This window comes from Canis lupus, chromosome 21, assembly GCF_011100685.1.
Source record: "Canis lupus familiaris isolate Mischka breed German Shepherd chromosome 21, alternate assembly UU_Cfam_GSD_1.0, whole genome shotgun sequence".
In the NCBI taxonomy this organism is placed as follows: Eukaryota; Metazoa; Chordata; class Mammalia; order Carnivora; family Canidae; genus Canis; species Canis lupus.
Window position 1 is genome coordinate 40,617,588 of NC_049242.1, and position 19,650 is coordinate 40,637,237.

Here is a 19,650-nt window from a genome sequence, read left to right on the forward strand (position 1 = left end):
AGGGCTGCCCCATAACCTTCTTTTTCTTATGCTTTGCTTTATTGAGATTTGCATTTATTATTATTTTTTTTTAACAAATTGAAGGTTTAAGACTTCAGTAGAGGAAGTAACTGCAGGGTGATGGAATTAGCAAGAGAACAAGAATTAGAAGTAGCACCCAAAGATGTGATGGAATGGCTATAATCTCAGGATAAAAATTGAAAGGATGAGGAGTTGCTTCTCAGGGCTGAGCAAACAAAGTGGTTTCTTGAGATGGAATCTACTGCTGGTGAAGATGCCATGAAGATGGTTGAAATGACAACAGAAGAATTACAATATTACATAAACTTTAGTTGATAGGGCAGCAGCAGGGTTTACGGGGATTGACTCCACAATTTTGAAAGAGGTTCTACAGTGGGTGAAATGCTATCGCACAGCATCGCATGCCACAGACAGATCGTTCGCGAAGGGAAGAGTCACTTGATGTGGCCAACTTTGTTGTTGTCTAATTCATATAAACTACCACAGCCACCCCCACCTCCAGCAGCCACCACCCTGATGGGTCCGCAGCCACCAACATCGACGCAAGGCCCACTAGCGAACAGATTATGACTCACTGAAGGCTCAGACGATGGCTAGCACTTTGTAGCAATGAAGTATTTTTTAATTAAGGTAGGGTACATTGCTTTTTTTAGACATAATGCTATTGCACACTTAACAGACTGCAGTAGAGTGTAAACATGACTTTTATATGCAGTGGGAAACCAAAAAATTCATTTGACTCTTTTTCTCCACATTTGTTTCGCGGCGGTGGTCTGACACCAAACCTGCAAAATATCTCCAACGTATGCCTGTACACTAATGCATATGGTGTTGCACCTCTTGCCCTGACCACCCCAGGCTTCCAGCAGATCCCCGGGCATGGAGGCCGGGGCACAGGGCTAGAAGCCTGATGGGGGCCTCAAAATTGAAATGGCCAGACAGGCTGGCAGGGCTGGGCTACCTGAGGCAGAAAGGTAAAAGTCTCTCTGAATCGGGCGCTAAGGGTCAGCTTTCCCTGGCTGCCCAGTTAGGGTCTGTGCCCTTCGGAATGTGCCCTCCCTGCCCAGCAGTAGGCCTCCTCCTTCCCCAGCAAGAACTGCCCAGAGTTTAGGGAGGTTTTATTGACGAGAGAAAGTAGAATCCTGGGCAGGTGACAGCACCGCTCCAGGAGCCCCGCCTGTGGTCAGGCCCGTGAGGACCAACGGCCTCCTTGTGTCAGGGGCCTTGCTCACCTCCGCCATCCTGAGCTTTCCAACACCTCCTTTTCTAGCAGCCCAAAGACCCTCCACAGCCACGCTCTGGACAGACGGAGTGACAGCCTCTGGTGGGGAGCCAGAACCAGAGTTCAAGTCTGGATGGTGGGCCCAGGACCCCCTCTCCTCAGCCTTCTTCTTCCTGGCATGCCAATGTCTGCCCCGGCTCGCCCCCGCCTCCCGGGATGGAACAGCAGCAGGCAGGCACAGCAGCCCCTCACCATCCAAGCCTCAGTGTCGGGGCACGGGGCGAGGGCACAGGGGCCCATCTCCTCTTTCCTGTGCCCGACTAGGGCTCAGCATAGCTGAGTGTCTGCACACCATTTCCTCCCTGAGCCTGTGCATACCTCCAATCCTCCGGCTGGAACACGCTCCTTCAGTGACTGCCTTCCCCAGCTGGCAGGGCCCACCCATGAGGTCATCACTTCTTCAGGGACCAAGAGTGGCTGGCCATCTCTTAGGGGCCACAGAAACAGAGCAGCCGATTGCCAACCTGGGGATTGTTCTTCCCCAGCCACCTGCCCAGCTCGTGGTCAACTGAGCATGGGGATGCAGAACTGGCTGGAGACCGAACTTTTAGGGTCCAGTGCTTCCCACAGCTTCCCCAGCCTGGGGAGGGGAGAGGAGGGTGAGCCAGTCCTGAGCTGGGGCTGGGAGGAGCAGAGACAAAAATAACCCAGTACAGGCTCCCGCTGAGGCCAGAAATAGAGGAGTGACAAGTGCCTTGTAACACCATGGGCTAACAGCAGGAGGGGAGGCTGAGCTGAAGAGGGCCCAGCCTCACACCCGGTCCTGGCCTGGCTACGGAGCCCACACCACGTCCACTCTACATACCATACCATACTGCCCTGTGCGCACAAGCAGTGTGGGGGCCCATGGGACCATGGCTCAGGACAGGGAATCCGGAGAGATGCTAAACTTGGGTTTGGCCTTGGCCACAGCCACACTGCGCTTGCGCAGGGGACCGCGGGCCGAGGCGAGGGTCAGGGCGTCCAGCAGGCTGCGGTCCTCATCAAGCTGGCGGGCCGTGCAGAGTGGCGTGGGCACTTTGATGGTGTTGCCAAATTTGGAGTAGTCCACAGAGTAGCGGCCATCCTCCTCGGCCACGATGGGTACAAAGCGCTGGCCCCAGAGGATCTCATCGGCCAGGTAGGAGGTGCGGGCCTGGGTAGTGATGCCCGTGGTTTCCACCACGCCCTCCAGGATGACAATGATCTCCAGGTCTTGATGGTGATGCAGGTCGCTGGGTGCCAGGTCATAGAGTGGACTGTTGGCATCAATGACGTGGTAGATGATGAGAGGAGCTACCAGGAAGATGCTGTTGCCGCCCACACCGTTCTCCATGGGGATGTCCACCTGGTGTAGGGGCACCACTTCACCCTCGGGGCTGGTGGTCTTGCGCACCACCTGCATGTGGATGGTGGCGCTGATGATCATGCTCTTGCGGAGGTCACCGACGCGCAGCATGAAGCAGAGGCGGCCGTGGCGCACTGCGATGACCGCATGCTTGCTGAAGATGAGGGTCTCGGCCCGCCGATGGGCCTGGGCCGTCTTCATGAAGATGCAGCCCAGCATGATGGCATTGATCATGAGCCCCACGATGTTCTGCACAATGAGGATCAAGATGGCCAGCGGGCACTCCTCGGTCACCATGCGCCCGCCAAAGCCAATGGTCACCTGGACCTCAATGGAGAAAAGGAAGGCGGATGAAAAAGAGTGGATGCTGGTGACACAGGGCACCGCAGTGCCCTCACCGGGGGCCAGGTCACCGTGGGCGAAGGCGATGAGCCACCAGACCATGGCAAAGAGCAGCCAGCTGCACAGGAAGGACATGGTAAAGATGAGCAGTGTGTGTGGCCACTTGAGGTCCACCAGCGTGGTGAATACGTCCTGCAGGAATCGGCCCTGCTCCCGGATGTTCTTGTGCGCTACGTTGCAATTGCCGTTCTTGGACACGAAGCGGGCCCTCCGCTCCCGAGCTCGGTACCGGGGCTCTGCGGGGTCCTCGGCCAGCCGCGTGAGCACGTACTCCTCGGGGATGATGCCTTTTCGGGACAGCATGGCTGCAGCAACCACCAGGGAGAGGCTTCCCCCATGGGGGGCACCCCCCTGACCAAGACCTGGGCCTCACTGTGGGGTTCCCTGCCCCGGGACCACGCTCGGTCTGTGCCGGCCTCACTTCTGCGATGCCTCTGCGACCTGACGCATCCTCACCTCCCCTGGCCCCCCGCCCCCCGCTTCTTGAAAGCCGCCTGCCAACCTGGGCGCAGCCGCCGGGTGCCCGCGAGCCCGCTACCCCCTGCTCCCCGCCCTGCCCTCCATGTCAGCTCCCTCCCTTCCTCCGCTGACTTCCCTGGGCCTCCGCTCCGATGCCTCCTCCTCTGCCCTGGAACTTAACCCCTGGGAGCTTCCCAACTCGCCGGACCTCACACGGCGCCCCCTTCTGCTCCGGGCGCCTCCCAAACTCCAGCCCCGGCTCCGACGACCCCCAGCGGGCCGCCAGGTGTGGCCCCGCCTCTTAACCCCTGCCCCTGGCGCCCCGCGGCGGCTCGGATGCCCCGCCGGTTCCCGTCCTTTCGGTCTCCTTGGGCTCCTGCGCGCTCAGTCCCCCCCACCCAACTGCACTGCCCCAGCGCGACCCGGCCCGGCGCCCTCGCAGCCGCGGCCCCGGCCCCGCGCCCCCGCTCCCCGCCCGCCCCACGCAGGTCGCCAGTGGGCGCCGCGCCCCCGCCCCGCGCGCCGCTCCGTCCCGCCCCCCCCCCCCGCCGCACCTGCTCCTGCTCCTCAAGCCGCCGCCGCCGCCGCCTCCCCGCCCCTCCCGCCGCCCGGCCGCCCCCGCCGCTCGTCCTCCCGTCCGTCCGTCCGTCCGTGCGTCCGTCCGTGCGTCCGCGGAGACCCACCTGCGCCGGCTGCGGGCAGGAGATTGAGGGCGGGGGCGCGGGAGCCGGGAGCGGCGGAGCGGGGGCCGGGGCCGCCAGGGGGAGCCCGACCCGCTCCCGAGCTGGAGGGGGCGGCGCGGGCGCGAGCCCCGCCCCCCGCGTCCACACCCGCCCCCCGCGTCCACACCCGCGCCCCCCCCCCACCTCCGCTCCAGATCCGCGGGCGGGCCTCGGGGCTGCGGGATGCGAGGCGCCCAAAGCGGTTCCCCCTGCGGCCTGGACCGCAGCCGCCGGTGGCCTGGTTCCTGCTCCCGGCTCCCCATCCCCAGCTGGGCCCGCACCCCCCTGCCGCACTGGGCTTCGCGGGGCCCCGCAGACGGAGGCCCTGGGGAGCTGCGTCACCAAGCTGCTTAGGTGGCCTAAAGGTTTCTCCACCGAATGCTCCTTCTCTTCGGGGATGCTCTTAATCCTGAGTCATGGATCCTTTGAGAGTTTGACGAAAGCCACGGACCCCCTCCCCAGAAAACAATGTGCCTTATTAGTAGGTGTAGGAGCACAGAAGCCCCGGGGTGGTGGTTGCATCTTCTTAATCATCCCACGACTATGCCCCTGTATTTTTCTTTCTTTCTTTTTTTTTTTTATTATGATTTTATTTGATGGAGAGTGAGAAAGAGCAAGAGAGAGCAAGCAAGAGCACAAACGGGGAGCCGCAGAAGGAGAGGAAGAAGCAGGCTCTGTGCTGATGCGGCCCGTCACAGGGCCTTAGGATCGTGACCTGAGCTGAAGGCAGACGCTTAACCGAATAAGCCACCCAGGTGCCCCAGACCCCTGTATTTTAAAGAGAGTTTGAGGTAGGGATGCTTGTTTTACACCTGCAGCCTGGTCTCTTACACCTTAGGTAATGGGAGGCACGTGGGTCCTGTGGGGTTGTATTAGGGTTGGCTTGGGAACTGGGGGATTCAAGCTCTCGACCTGAACTTGAGTGATGCTTCTACTGCAGACGCCAGCCTACGGTGGCCCTGTGACTTGGCCCTCAGGTGCGGAATCCGGGTTCTCAGGTCTCTGTTGCTGTGACAGTAATGGCCCCATTTCCTCTCTGGGGCTCAGATCTTTATGTAGCCCTGACCTATGTTTATTCAGTTATTGGAGTAGGGATTTGAGGCAGGGCACCAAAATGGGGATGGTGGGGATACAGGCGAGAGTGGGGGCAGACTGTGATTTGCATATTGAGTTTTCCTTTCTCATACTCACCTGCAGGCAGAGTAAACACCGCTACTGAGGGTAAGTGCGAGCTTGGGCTATATTAACAAAGATGCAGTGCCTAGCATTGGGAGGGGAGGACAGGATGATCAGAGTGGGGAGCTCAAGGAGACAGGGCTACCTTTGAGGCAACTACATCTGTCCAGCCACCAGAAAAGGAGCCTTGGAGAGCTCCCTAGGGAGTTTGGGCACCATTGCAAAAACTCCAGGGGCCCAAGGGGGATGGACTAATAATTTTATGTGGCCCAAAGTAGAGAACCAGTACAGACGCTGAGTGGAACAGAGGCAGGCTGTGATTTCACATATGGAAGAGTCAGTCCTAATAACTAGAGATAACCCATACCTTTGGAGTGTCCAGGTCAAAGTTGACAGGCCATCAGGGGTCCTATAGAGGGGTTTGGGCCAGAATGGCCTTGGGCATCCCTGCAAGACTTCAGTATGGACCTTGCTCTGCTCCTGCTACATCCCTCCGATCCCTTGGGGTGTGGTGGACGAGAGGTGGGGGTGGGGTCAGGAATCTTCTCCCCTCCCAGGCTCTGCTCTTGGAGGCCCCTCAATGGAGAGGGTTGCTAGGCCCCCAGAAGCACCTTAGAGCTGGAAAGGCAAGACCCTGCCTCACAGGTCCTGAGGCCTCAGCTATTACCTGTTCCACCCTTTCTAGAAAGGTGAGCCCCTTACCCAAAGACCTCAGCCTCCTGCCCTGTTCCATCCTTACCTCCTCATACTCGTCTCCTCCAAATACTGCACTTGGCAGGTTCCTTTCTCACTCAAAAACCTTCTCCACTTCCCTTTTGTTCATAGGCTTATCCCAGACTCCTTGTCCTGGCATTTAAGGCTCTACGACCTTATGCCCCCACCTCCTGCCCCATGGGCCATTTTCTCTTACTCTGCCTATCCAATTCCCACCCCTCTCATGCCCAGCTTAAATCTTACCTCCCCCAGGCAGCCTGCCAGGCCTCACAGAGCTCTCAGTTCCTGATCCCCTCTGGCTCCTGTAATATCCAAAAGGTCTGTGTTGGGCCTCTCTCCAGTGACTGGTGTGTTTTCCTTACATTGCTCTGATCCCATTGCAACCAAGAGCACACAGGACGAAGACTTTTGGGTTTGCACCCCATAGCTGGGGCAGCCAGTACTGAAGTCAATGTGTGAGTGATAATAACACGATATGTAAATGAGTGTCACCATCTCTTGGCTGAGGGAGGTGTGCACTCCTATTTCACGATGCTGATAGAATCTGAGCATATCTGTTGTTTTAGTTTCCCCAGTGCTGGGCCTCAGTGTCTCCAGCCCCCACCCGGCTCATTTGTGGTATATGCACTGTGCTTCCTTCCCTCTGAGAGACCACCCTTCTCCCATTCTGAATGCCTCTACCTGGGGGACACAGATGGGGACATGAGATCCGGGCCTAGCCAGTCAGTGTTATCCCAGCCCTTTGACACACAGAGGTAGGGGTATGAAGTTAGTCTATTGGTCCACTGAGATTTGTTCCCTAGACTTTTGCTGGGACGATTGGGAAAAAACATCTCTTTTTCAGAGGGGCAGGGTATAAGCTGGAGGTGCTAGTGGCCATTTGTCATCAGACAGAGGAAGATGGAACCCAGATGTGGAAACACATCCCTGATGTCAAAAGCCTGGATCCAGCCATGCTTGAAGTAGTATAACCTCCTGGCCTTCTCCATCACACAGGGCAATAAATGCCAGTTTTTGTTTAAGCTACTTTTTTTTTTAAGGATTTTATTTATTTATTCATGAGAGGAACACAGAGAGACAGAGAGGCAGAGACACAGGCAGAGGGAGAAGCAGGCTCCATGCAGGGACCCCGATGTGGGTCTCGATCCCGGGTCTCCAGGATCATGCCCTGGGCCGAAGGCAGGCGCTAAACCACCGAGCCACCCAGGCTGCCCCAGTTTAAGCCACTTTGAGTTGGGTTCTTGTCATTTGTCATGGAAACGGCACTAATCCAGGGCACCCCACAATTTTAATCCAAGAAATAAAGTGAAATAATCTTTTGTCTAATGAGATAATCACAAAAATGCTATAACTTCTGTTATGGATTAAATTGTATCCCCTCCCCAAATCCATTTGTTAAAGCCCTAAGTTCCTATGTTGAAGCTCCCCAGTGTGACAGTATTTGGAGATAGGGCCTGTGAAGAGCTCATTAGGTCCTTAGGAGAAACCAAACCCATGACACCTTGATCTTGGATTTCCAGCCTCCAGATCTGTCAGAAAACATTTTTGTTTAAGTCTCAGTGTCTGCTATTTTGTTACGGCCGCCTGAACAGACTAATACTACAATCCTTATTTCACAGAGAAGGAAACACACTGCTGCCCATGCTCACACAGCCTCAAGGTGCCTGAAGCCAGGCAGGCTGGCTCTGCAGGACCCACAGGCCACCCCGGTCCCTGCCCACCAGACCTGAGGAGGCCTCCGGTAGGAAACAACCAATCTCTTTATTTATAAGTGATTTACAGTTAGAGAGCCCAGGCAGGAGACGGGGGCAGGGTGGTCTAAGGGGCGGCACTTGGGCTCCAGCAAGTCACTTGTCTGCACGCACGAAGGAGGCGAAGACGCTGTCCTTCCGGCTGAGCAGCTTCTCTGGCTTGTCGAACTCAAGGATGGCGCCGCGCTTCAGGACAATCACCAGGTCCGCACTCAGGATGGTGTGCACACGGTGCTGGGGGGGAGGGGGGTGCTGGTCAGGGTGGGGGGGGGGAGGGGCAGCTGAGGGTGCCCCTCCTGCAGTCTGGAGGAAGAGGTGTGTGGATAGGAGGTCCCATCCCTGTGGCCCTTCCTGGGGTGGCTGTGACTCCAAGCCCTCTGTCCACTGGTGACACCTCTCTCCTTACCAAGTCTCAGCTCTGCCCTCACCTCTGGGCCTCAAGACTCAGAGATCGCCTCACATCCCAACCGCCAGTCCCTATAGAGAAGTAACCCCTAGGCTAGCTCACTTGGGACAGGGGCGGGCCTTGGATTCCGGAGAAAGAAGAGTTCTGAAGGAAGTTGGGGGGTAAGTCCTTCCACTCCCCCCCCCCCCCCCCCCCGCCATGTGCTGCCTGCCGTCCAGGTTCCCTGCAAGCCCTCCAGACTGCTCTGCATCGTCGTTGCTCCACGGTCTTCTCCTGATTGCCAGGCCCAGGTGAGCCCAGTGGCCAACCCTCTCTCTGGGTGTTCCCCCCACCCCAACAGGGGCCCCTTACCGCGATGGTGACCACAGTGCGGTCTGCGAAGGCCGTCATTACCACCTTCTGGAGGATGTTTTCCTGCCAAATGGGAGCAACAGCTGTTGGCTCATCTGCCTAGTGGATGTGGTCTGGTCTGGCTTTGGGGATGTGGGGCCCAGGGTTGCAGTCCAGCTCCCATGGGACCCCACTCCTAGCCCATCCCTCCTCCTTTGTCTGATCCTTGTCCCCATAGGACCAGCCAAGTTCTAGCATGCGGGGGCTGGGCTCAGCCTGCCGGGGGCTCAGCTCTGCGCGTGTAGGTGTGCTGTGAGTGTGTCTGGCTGTGCTGTGTGGCGGGTGATGGGTGTGAGGTCTCTGTGGGTCTGTGTGCAGCCTGCGTGTATGTGTGCTATAAACGTGCCCCGAGACTAGCTGGAGTCAGGGTCCCCCCCAGCCCTTTGCCTTTTCTGCTGCAGATGGCCCTTGATGGTAAAGACAACTGGAGCTTCAGGACCACTTGGTGCAAATTTCACCCTAAGAGCCCCTGAAAACCCTCTCCAAGACCCCACCCCACAGATGTGCTCAGGACTGACCGTGGCCATGTCGATGGAGGCCGTGGCTTCATCCATGATGAAGATGCTGGTCTTCCTCACGAAGGCCCGAGCCAGGCAGAACAGTTGCCTCTGGCCTTGGCTGAAATTCTCCCCACCTTCCGTGATGATGGCATCTGAGAACAGCCCCGGGCGGAGGAGCAGGGCTGAGTTAATCTGGCACTGGGAGTTTAGTAGACAGCATGGCTTAGGGCTGTTAGGAAGTGCATGGGGCAAACACACGAGCGTGTGTCATGAGGACGGGGGGGGGGGGGGGGGGGGGTGCAGAGCTGGACAGCTGCCATCTGTGTCGACTACAAAGAGAAGTGCGCCCTCCGCAGGTGTGCGCCGCCGTGACCTGGGCGGTCCTGGGGGCGCGTGGGTGGGTGTGTGCACTAGTGTGTATGTGCTGCGTGTGTGTGGGCCCTGGTGGGGTGAGTCTCTGAGGCCTGGCTTGGCCTGCCCCCACCGCCCCGGGGGCCGGAGCAAATACACCAAGGGTGTCCTCTGGGGTGGGGGCAGTCTTCCCTGCACCCTCGGGGAGTGACCCGGGCCTTGATTTCCCCCGCCGTCTCCTTCCTCGGGGCAGACCTGGGCGGCAGGGGGACGGCGCGGGCAGGACTGGACATGCTGCCGCGGCAGGATGGACTTGCAAGCGCGTCTCCTGGTGACTCCTGCTGCCCCCCACGCCCTGCCCCGGGGCCCGGGGAGGAGGGAGCCCCTGAACTGACCGGTCGCATGGCCTGGGACAGTTCACTTGAGCTCCTGAGCTCCTGAAAGGGAAAACTAATGGTCCCTGGGGTCCTGCCGGGCCCTAGACTGTAAACGCTAGGGCATGGCTGTGAGCCTCCCCTCGCAGCCCCCCAGACGCCCTGGGGCACCCGCTGCAGCGGGAGTAGATACCCAGGCCTCCAGGCAGCGCCTTCACCACCAGCTTCAGCTGGGCGATCTCCAGGGCCTCCCACAGCGTGCTGTCCGAGCACTTCTTCTCCGGGTCCAGGTTAAACCTGGAGGGGGACAGGAAACCCGCTCAGGGAGAAAAGCAGGGCCTGGCAGGGGGAGCAGTGAGTAAGAACATGGCCTGGGGAGGGGTGGGTGCTGGCTGGAAGGGGGCGGCAGGTGGCAATGGGTGGAGGACGCATGCCCAGCCCGAGGGTGGTGCTACCTCCACCAGCGCCTGCCTGGGCCTCACAGGGAAGAGAAAGGCCCAAAGGCAGCACCGTGAGGGAGCAGGTCAGCCCCAGGGCTGCCCACCCAGGGAGGGGTACCCAGCTGGGCACTCTTGGCCTCACCCAGCCGCTCCTCCTTACACCCCAGCTCCAAGGGGCTGGGCCTGGGACCCAGGGGGGTGCCTGCCAGAGTGGTGGGGCTCACCGGATGGTGCCGCTGAAGAGGACGGGGTCCTGCAGGATGATAGAGAGGCGGGAGCGCAGGGTATGCAGTGGCAGTTTGGCGATGTCGATGCCGTCAATGATGATGCGCCCTGTGTGGAGACCGTGTCCCAGGTGGGCCACTAGGGAGTGGGGGAGCTGGTGGTGCTGGGGACAGGTTCAGCCTGGGAACATGGGTCCCATCGAGGATGCAGGGGTAGGCAGTGATTGCTGGGCCTCCTATGACGTCTAACCATACACCGGGACTGAGGTCCCATCTGGTGGCTCTGGGTACATGTGTTGTCACACAACTCACCCTCAAACGTGTCCACCATGCGGAAGAAGGCGAGAGAGAAGGAAGACTTCCCACTGCCTGTGCGGCCGCAGATCCCAATCTGGAGAGAGGAGGAAGCACACTGTGAGTACCTGGGGCTGGCTGGGATCTTCTGGGGTTGGCTCTGGGATTTGCAGGCATTGGAGGTCATGGCATGTCTCTTGTCCTGGCTTTCTGACCAGCTTTTTGGCCAGGGCTGCTTTCTGCAGAGGAGCCTCCGACGGGGACCCGCAAGCAAGTGCAGGGTACAGATGTCCATTTTCCTGGGCCTGGGTGTAGGTCTTGCTGTGCCTGGTATGTGGCTGCAGGGGAGGTGGGGGCACTGGTGCATACTCTGTGTGCACGGGTGTGATGGAGGGCCTGGGAGTGGCTCAGTGCGGTTGGCAGGGATGGATCTGTGAGCCCCATCTTAAACTGGAGTCATCTCTGACACCATTGCTTCCCGGCCCACAGGTGCCAACAGAAATGACAATCAGGACTAGTATAGAGATGGTGACACAGAAGGACAAGAGAGGTGGGGACAGATGGGAGGAGCCCGAGGCAGGGACAGAGGTACATCTAAAGGTCAGAGATAGTGAGGCAGACAGCCACAAAGACAGAGGGGCAGTGGGGATCCCTGGGTGGCTCAGCGGTTTAGTGCCTGCCTTTGGCCCAGGGCGTGATCCTGGAGTTCCAGGATCGAGTCCCACATCAGGCTCCCGGCATGGAGCCTGCTTCTCCCTCTGCCTGTGTCTCTGCCTCTCTCTCTGTGTCTCTCTCATGAATTAAAAAAAAAAAAAAAAGAAAGAAAGAAAGAAAGAAAAGAGGGGCAGAGACAAAGAGAAGGAGAGGGGCCTTGTCAGAGCAGAGGGGGGGATGAGGAGGGAATCAATCAGATTTGGGTCAGAGTGCCAGGCAGGGGCTCCCTCCCCAGGACAAGTGTGGCCTCGCTGTCTGTCCTGAGGACTTGCTCTGAAGCTAAGGGGTGGGGGCAGTGCCCTGGGAGAGCCCCTGACCATTTGCAGGGGGGCCCTGACAAAAGCCCTCTCAACCGGGGGAGCGTGGGGTGTCCATCCTCTTGGTGAGTGAGGGCAGCAGAAGGAGCAGGGAGGAGTAGAGGAGAGGGGGGCTGAGCCTTGTCAGTGTGAGGGGCCCAGGGCCAGCCCTGGGGGAGGGGGTTCTGACCAGGTGGGAGCCTGGAGGCCCTGGGTGGGCATGAGCTGACACTGACCTTCTGTCCTGGGGAGATGAGGGCGTTGACATGCTTCAGCACTGGCTTCAGGGAGCTGTCATAGCGCACACTGAGGTTCTGGATCTGGATCTTCCCTTGGTCTGGCCAGTTCTTCGGGATGAGTGAGGGTGCTGAGGGCACACCGGGGCTCAGCCAGCCGACAGAGGCGGCAGCTGGCATCCAGGAGGGCCCCCCTTTTCCTACCACGCCCCCCATCCGGGCCTCTCACCCAGCAGCCCCTCGTAACTCTCCGCCTCGGTTTTGAGGAGCCCATGGATGCGCTTCACGGCCCCCAGCTGGATCTCCATGTCTGCCAGGTTCCTCACCATCCAGTTGAGGTAGTTGGAGACCTGTGGCGAGTCAGGGAGCACTTGATCCAAGCCCGGCCACCAGCATGGCTCTTCTTACAGCTGAAGGGCCAGGAGCCCTCAGTGCCTTCTGCTGCCTCTTCATGGGGGTGGGGGGTCCCCCTGGAGGCACAGGGGGGGTTACGATGAATGTGGATCCTTACCCAGCATCTGTCTGGGGCCCCGGCCCTGGGTTAGCTCTCCTACCCACATGGTCCCTCCTGCATCAGACTCACAGTCACTCGGGAGAAGGCCTGGAGGTGCCTCAGATTCCCCGAGTGCGGGTATCTGAGCCCTCCCCTGTCCCAGTCTGCAGCCACTCACCATTAGGGCATAGGTAAGGCCCAGGCCCACCAGGCCAGCAGAGAGCTCCCTGTGCAGGGAGTTGGAGATGGAGGTCACGGCGGCGATGAGGACCACGCAGGCACCGATGTACTCCTGGGGAGGGAGGCGAGCCAGTGTGGGCCCCCAGGGTTGAAGCCACACAGCCCCCACCCACCAAGCCCACGTCAGGCCCTTCAGGGCAGGGAGCAGCTCAGCCCAGCCACACTCCTACACGTTGTCAGACGCACAGGAGGCCTTGACGGCTGGAGCCCCAGGAGACAGCGTGTGCACGCAGCTTATGCTGCTCCCCCCGCTCCCCAGCCATCTGCGTGGGCCTGAACGTGCGTCTCACCAGCTGGCCCACACGGGTCACAGGGCCCACTCCAGACACACGCTCCTCACAGTCAACCACACAGCTCTTCTGGCTCTCGGCGCCCACCTCAGGTACACTAGGCCCGGGGGGTGACGGGGAAGAGGGGGTGCAGCCAGACCCAAGGAGGGCCGCGGGGGGCTGGGGAAACAGGAGGGCTCGGTGCCAGCCCTGTGCGCACAGGCAAGTGGTGTTCCGTGCTCTCTTCCTGCCCTCTGGTTGTGTCCCGGGGCCCCGGAGTTGGGGGCGGGTGGCACTTGCCATGCGGACTTCTAGCCATCTGTTGGCAGCCGTGAGGAACAGGGAGGCGATGTTGTTGGAGTCCGTGTATTCGAGGAGCTTCTGCTGGAACCTAGCCTCATACCTGGAGGGAGGATGGGGAGGGTCTGAGGGTCCGCACGGTGCCCGGACTCTCCCTACTTACAGAGAAGCAGCCAGTGCATGTGCCATGTGTGACTTTATGTGTGCCATTCCTCCCTGGACTGCCCTTGGCTCCTTGCTACTTAATTCGAACTTGTCAAGACTCCCACCTCCTTCAAACTCCTGCTTTCACCCCAAGACCCGTTCTTTTCTCCAGGGCCTCCCTATTACAGTAAAGGGCACCTCTGCCCACCTGGATGCTCAGACCAGAAACCGAGGAATCATCTAGATTCACGTCTAATCCCTGTACAAGACCTCTTATGTCTACATCCAAAATAGCCCTGTGTCTGCCTGCCTCTCCTGCTTGCTGCCCACAAACTCACCTGGCCTACTGCATCAGCCTCCCCGGAGGTCCCCCTGCTGTCTCCCCACAGCCTGCTCTGCACACAGCAGCCAGCCTAATCTTTGGAAATCATAAATTGCCTTCCATCTCTCCCCTGCTTCGAATATCAATGGCTTGAGTCAGTGTGAGCTGGCTCCTGCCAACCTAGCCTCCTTCTATGCCACAAATTGCCTTGCTCACTGCCTTGTAGTCACAGAAGTTACAATAAAGTAATTTATTACTTGCCCCTTTTCAGTTTCATGACAATACCAAGGTCTTTCCCACCCCAGGGCCTTTGTACATACTGTCCCCTCTGCCCAGGAAGCTTTCTCCTCTGCTCCTCACAAGGCTGATTCCTCTCAGCCTTCAGGCTTTACCTTAAATGGTACCTCCTCAGGGTGGCCTCTCCCGGCCTATGGTTCTCCATCTCTGCAGCCTGTTTGCTTTGTAACCTCTGTTCATGTATGTTCTTTTCTCTAGCTGCTTATCTCCCTCATGAGACCATAAAGCCTGTGAGAATGGAACCCGTGGCTGTTTTGTTCGGCAGGGCATCCGTAGCACCTGGCACTGTCAATAAATACTTGCTGAACAAATGGAACCTTCCATGACCCTCTAATGTAGATGGGATCTCTCTGTATGAGGAAGGAATTCTGGAGGCTTCTTTCCTTCCCTTGTGCCCTCACCATGTTCTCCTTGTGTTACTTTGAATGAACCTGCTTCTTCTCTCTGAGCAGCCTGGGCTCCTGGCATCTCTCCCTGGCCGCCCCCCCCCCCCGCCCCAACACCTGGCTGGCTTGGCCCAGTCCAGAGGAGGGGCGGAGCACTTGTTTCATGATGAGCAAAGGAAGGAATGGGAGCTGTCCTAGCATTGGTCTCAGGGGAAACAACTGGGGACTCTCAAGGCTCAAGATGAGTCTTACTGGGCATTTGCTTTTCATTCTTGGAAGGTGTTTGTTCTGCTTTGATTGTTTCTGGGTGGAGGCGCTGCGCCTGACCTCTGTGTCTGAGAAGAGGAGAGCAAAGGGAGCCTCTAAGGTGTGAGAGAGTATACGATTGCACAGCCACGGTGATGGTGTGTCTGTGGGTGAGGTGTCTGTGGGTGAGTGTGCAGCCCGAAGTCTGAAGGGTGTGACTGGGTGCATGCTGGAGCCATCTACATGCTTGTGCATGTGTATGTGACAGGAGAGCCTGAGGGGTGGGTGTGCATGAGGGTGGTGGGAGATGTGGCTTCTGAGCATTCTTACATATTGGCTGTGTGTCAGGACCGAGACTCAGTTTCCTCATTAGTAAAATGGAGACAGTAAGTTTCCACCTGGGCTGAAACACTAAGTCAAGGGCTGGGTACTCTTGAAACATCTGGGAAAAAGCAGGACCTCCGGGACACCTGGGTGGCTCAGCGGTTGAGCATCTGCCTTCAGCTTAGGGCATGATCCTGGGGTCCTGGGATCGAGTCCCACATCGGGCTCCCCACAGGGAGCCTGCTTCTCCCTCTGCTTATGTCTCACCCTCTTTCTCTGTGTCTCTCATAAATAAATAAATATATAAAATCTTAAAAAAAAAAAAAAAAAGCAGGGCCTCCTAGAGAAACCAGACGGTCCCACAGGCCTGGGTTCCAAGCCTAGCACTGGCTCTGACCATGTGTGACCTCAGGCTGGTGACTCAGCCTTATCTGTTGAACGTGGCTGCTGAATGTATCTATGTCATGGGGCTCTTGTGAGCATTAAGTGCAATAACACACATACAGCACTTAGCACACTGCCAGGCATGTGTTAAGTGCATAATCGAGAAATGCTAGTTAGCTCTCAACAGGGCAGGCTGCTGGGCAAGAACTAATGAATTAAACACACCCAGGGATGACTAAAAAGTCCTTCATCCACATGTAAAAGTCACCCACGGTGTCAGTGCAGGGTGTGGGAGGCCTCACTGGGCGGCAGTTCCTCCGACTGACCACAGGCTGTTGCGGGTGCTGCATCCACTCAGGTCCTACTGAGAGGGTCCAGCCCTCTTGAGGAAAGTCACAATCTCTCTGCCCCAGGCCCAGCCTGAAGGCCTCTGGGACACCATGTGTGAGAGGAGCAGTGCTAAGACTGAGTAGAGGCCAGGCCCAGGAGCGTCAAGGGCCCTGGAGTCAAAGGAACTGGGGCAGTGCAGGCTTGAGACAGGAAGGGTGCCCAGAGGAGACCTTTGGGTCCTGTCAGGTTCCCAGGGGCTTCTGGAAAGAAGACAGCACAGGCTTGTACAGGGGCAGGGGCTGTCTAGGGAGCAGAGCCACGGCCAGGGCAGGCCTCTGCTTTGCTTTACTCAGACAAGGCCCCTAAGAGCATTTTCACTGGCACAGATGTCCCCAGGGAGTGAATGGGGCCACAGTGTTGCTCCAGGGGCCTGGGCACCTCTCCTAGAGCTTTGGGGCTTGGAGGGAGGATTCGCAAGCCTTCCTGGATCCTCTTGGCTGGTCCTTGAGCCCTAGGGTTACTCCTGGACACAGGACTGGGTGTCGCATGGTTACTGTCACATCCCGCATAGCTGTGCCATCCTAAAAATAACCTGGAATCACTCTCTGGGTAAGGTTTAGAGACCAGAGGCCCAACTCTCTGAGTCAGGGATCTCTGGCCTGTTTGGCCGGAGGAGGGATCAGACATCAGACAGAAGCTGGGGCAGGGAGCAATAGCCCCCCCGCCCCCACCCCGCCCAGGCAGCCTCAGACACTCCCGTCCAGCCCAACATCATGATTTAGGGTGGACTGCAGGGGCACTGGAGTTGGGGGTGGGGGCATTCCTCCAACTTGGTGAACTTTTATTTACCCTTTGATGCTAGCTCTCATAGCATCTCCTCCATGAAGCCTTCTGTGAATGCCTCCCTTCTATGGTCCCACAGTCTGTATTCTGAAGGCCTGTCACATGGGGTTCTCCAGGGCTACTCAAAGCCTGGGTTGTAAATCCTTCCAAGGCAGGGGCTCATCTGACTCATCTCTGTTTTTTTAGTGCCTGGCATGAATGCTTATCGAATGAATGGGCAGGTTCAAGTCTGGGCTTTATAGGACCTTAGCCAGATAGGTTACACAGTCTCTCTGAGCCTCAATTTCCTTATTTGGAAAATGGGAATAATCTTGCTGAGTGCCTTGGACTGAAGTGCAGAATGAATGAGATTGGCATGTAAAGCACTTAGCACAGTGTTTGAGTCCCTGGAGATTCCCAATAAAAGATGGGCTCAGGGCTGGCCCACAAGATGTAAAAGCCTTTCTAGCATTTGATATGTGAGGCTATGTTGCAGCCCTATTTCTTTGCATGCCCTTCCTTACTTCACAAAGGCTCTGGACTTGGCTGCAGGGCTGCGATTTTCCTCTCTGGATCATACAGTGGAGCCCACTGGACCCGACCCCTCTGGGCTTTGGGGCCTGAGGAGGGGTTGAGAGACCTGTGTCCTGGGCCTCCCTAAGCCGAGCCCTGACAACTGAGTCACAGGACCTGTGGCCCTGGCCCCACTCCCACCCACCCCCACCTCGGGGTAGATCTGGTACCTGAAGGCCCGGATGGTGGTGAGACCTTCTACAGTTTCAGCAAAATGGGAGAGCAGAGGGAGCTGGGTGGTATCATCCAGCTGCTGCAGGTCCCTGTGCAAGGGAGCAGAGCAGAAGGGTAAGAGGGCAGGCTTGGGGCTCTGCCTGGGTCTGAACCCCAGCTTCCCCCCCAAACACTGTGTGGGCAAATGGCTTCCCCTGTCTGAGTCTTGGCATCTCCCTGTGGGCAGACCACGGTACCATCCCCCCACCCCGTGTGTCTGTCCCTCAGCGTGCCGGTGCCGTCACTGTCATCTGGGGCCCTGTCCTCCTCCCCCAGGTGTCTGTCCCTCACTCTGCAGCACAGCTAGGCAGGCACTGGGGGTTCCCTTCCACAGGTCAGCAGCCTGCCCCTGCACACAGCTGGAGAGAGGACCTGAGACACGAAGGGCGCCCAGAGGAGACCTTCGGGTCGTGCCAGCCTCCAAGGGCTTTCAGTCGCCTCCCCAGGAGCCACAGTTGATTTAGGCACATCACAGGCCAGTATCTAAAAAGCTCCTCAAGGGGCAGCCCCGGTGGCGCAGCGGTTTGGTGCCGCCTGCAGCCTGGGGTGTGATCCTGGAGACCTGGGATCAAGTCCCACATCGGGCTCCCTGCATGGAGCCTGCTTCTCCCTCTGCCTGTGTCTCTGCCTCTCTCTCTGTGTCTATGAATAAATAAATAAAATCTTAAAAAAAAAAAAATAAAGAGCTCCTCGAGGGGCAAAGGCCAGAGGTTTCCACGGCAACAGAAGGGCTCCTGCTCCCCCCAGCTGCACAGTGACAAGCACATCAGTGTGTGTGGGGGTGCAAGGCCGGAAGCAGCTTTCCTGAACAGACTGTCCCCAGGGCAGAGAGGATGCCAGGGGAACAGGGTGGTTTCTCTGGCAGGAGAAATGAACTTTGTAAAACAGCTTGTACAGTGTTTAAAAAGCCACAGTGATTGTGAACATCAACATGCTCCTCGCGGGTGCCAGGAGATCCTACTCTACCCAGTACTCGGGCAAGGTAGTCATGGTCAAAATGCATCTAAATGTAATTGTTTTTATTGATAATCAGCATTCTGACTCTAGTTACTAATCAACCTTGTGCACTTGGGAAAGGTACTTAACCTTTTGATTATAACCTACAGTAAGAAATACATTTTTATGTTATAAGTCCATGCGCGCGCCCACACACCCACCCTTCTCCACGACCCAAAGGTTTCATGAAGCAAAACTCACTGTTTCTATGTTCATACCATCTGATATTTCCTGTTCACTTTCATTTTTAAAAAACAGGCTGGCTGCGGCCTGTAATACTGATTTCGTGACCCCGCTGATAGGTTGCAATTGGCAATTCGATAAACACGGGGTCTAGAGAGTCTTTCAGATTTTCCCTAGAATTATTTGAATCTATGAGTTTTCACAGAGTCACTCCCAGAAAGAACTTCTAGAGAACGTTCTTAGGAAATTCTGAGTCGGAAAGAAGCCCGTGTGGCTCCCGAGGCTCTGGAGGGCGAATGTGATGAATGTGGAAGGCTCCCTCAGGTCAAGGCCTCGGGGCCTGCTCGGGCCCCCTCGGCTGGGAGGTACGGTTGCCATAGCAGCCCTCCCATCAGGTGCCCTGGACTTCGTGCATCCGCAATCAGAGCGGTCACTGGACTCCAATCCCCCCTGAGAAGCATTTTAGCAAAATGAATGAAGGGCATGAATGTGATCGTACACCCAACCTGGCAGTTCCACTCCTGATCATCTCGCCTAAGGAAATAATTCAGATGTTACCGGCAGTGTGTGTGTGTGTGTGTGTGCACACGCGTGTGTGCCAGCAGATGGTTACATCAGGGTGGTGGAAAATGAGTCTCTCTTTTTCCTTCATTTCTACTTTCCGTTTCAGGGGGATTGTGACTCTACTACTTTTTGATAATTACCCTGTCAATGAGTACCGAACTACCCATGGCAAAGCACCTCCCATCCCTCATCCCCCTGAGGCTGGCAAAGGCTGCCGTCACCTGGATGCCACCCGGAAATACTTCTGGATGAAGTAGCACACCACGGCCAGGGGCAAGAGGGCCACGAGGAACACAGGCGTGACATAGGAGATGACAGCCAGGGCTGAGACACAGAGCAGGGTGGAGCGGCTCAGGCATTCCAGCGTGGATGGGATGTGCTGACGGAGGGAGGGGGAGAGAAGGAGGTGAGTTTTGGTGTTTATCCTCAGGGTGTTACCCCTGCCATGTTTTGCTCTCTCACATTATTACAGGCACACGTCTTAT

The 19,650-nt window shown here is 57.5% G+C and overlaps 2 protein-coding genes and 3 long non-coding RNA genes across 12 annotated transcripts in view; 3 read left to right on the forward strand and 2 right to left on the reverse strand.

Moving 5' to 3' along the window:
- Positions 1 to 621: 621 nt before the first annotated feature.
- On the reverse strand, positions 622 to 4,227 carry KCNJ11 (potassium inwardly rectifying channel subfamily J member 11). Its single transcript, XM_038569177.1, has 2 exons — positions 4,175 to 4,227; positions 622 to 3,319 (listed from the first exon to the last, which is right to left on the reverse strand). Exon 2 carries the CDS (start codon positions 3,105 to 3,107, stop codon positions 2,163 to 2,165), a length of 945 nt encoding a protein of 314 aa, XP_038425105.1. The 5' UTR covers positions 3,108 to 3,319; positions 4,175 to 4,227; the 3' UTR covers positions 622 to 2,162.
- Positions 4,228 to 4,427: 200 nt separating this feature from the next.
- LOC119865023 lies at positions 4,428 to 9,409 on the forward strand. 2 transcript variants are annotated; one of them, XR_005375799.1, is made up of 5 exons: positions 4,428 to 5,004; positions 7,723 to 7,844; positions 7,973 to 8,058; positions 8,479 to 8,550; positions 9,052 to 9,409. It is a non-coding gene; the product is annotated as an uncharacterized LOC119865023 (long non-coding RNA). The 2 variants fall into 2 exon arrangements; XR_005375798.1 differs by lacking the exon at positions 4,428 to 5,004 and having other exon boundaries at positions 7,216 to 7,844.
- ABCC8 (ATP binding cassette subfamily C member 8) overlaps positions 7,846 to 19,650 on the reverse strand; it is a 75,788-nt gene continuing 63,983 nt past the window's right edge. For 6 of the 7 annotated variants that reach the window (XM_038569180.1, XM_038569184.1, XM_038569183.1 and 3 more), the window contains exons 28-39: positions 19,387 to 19,544; positions 17,380 to 17,472; positions 13,382 to 13,484; positions 12,751 to 12,864; positions 12,309 to 12,429; positions 12,080 to 12,210; positions 10,852 to 10,930; positions 10,540 to 10,648; positions 10,069 to 10,172; positions 9,169 to 9,302; positions 8,612 to 8,674; positions 7,951 to 8,088 (exon numbers count right to left, since the gene is read on the reverse strand). In XM_038569180.1, the coding sequence (XP_038425108.1) occupies positions 7,951 to 8,088; positions 8,612 to 8,674; positions 9,169 to 9,302; positions 10,069 to 10,172; positions 10,540 to 10,648; positions 10,852 to 10,930; positions 12,080 to 12,210; positions 12,309 to 12,429; positions 12,751 to 12,864; positions 13,382 to 13,484; positions 17,380 to 17,472; positions 19,387 to 19,544 (1,347 nt within the window). Of the gene's footprint in view, positions 8,089 to 8,611; positions 8,675 to 9,168; positions 9,303 to 10,068; positions 10,173 to 10,539; positions 10,649 to 10,851; positions 10,931 to 12,079; positions 12,211 to 12,308; positions 12,430 to 12,750; positions 12,865 to 13,381; positions 13,485 to 17,379; positions 17,473 to 19,386; positions 19,545 to 19,650 lie in introns of all 7 variants that reach the window. The other variant, XM_038569178.1, reaches the window with a different exon arrangement.
- Positions 9,484 to 11,593, forward strand: LOC119865022. The gene is made up of 3 exons (XR_005375797.1): positions 9,484 to 10,670; positions 10,881 to 10,953; positions 11,052 to 11,593. It is a non-coding gene; the product is annotated as an uncharacterized LOC119865022 (long non-coding RNA).
- On the forward strand, positions 11,650 to 14,107 carry LOC119865021. The gene is made up of 3 exons (XR_005375796.1): positions 11,650 to 12,417; positions 12,993 to 13,194; positions 13,698 to 14,107. It is a non-coding gene; the product is annotated as an uncharacterized LOC119865021 (long non-coding RNA).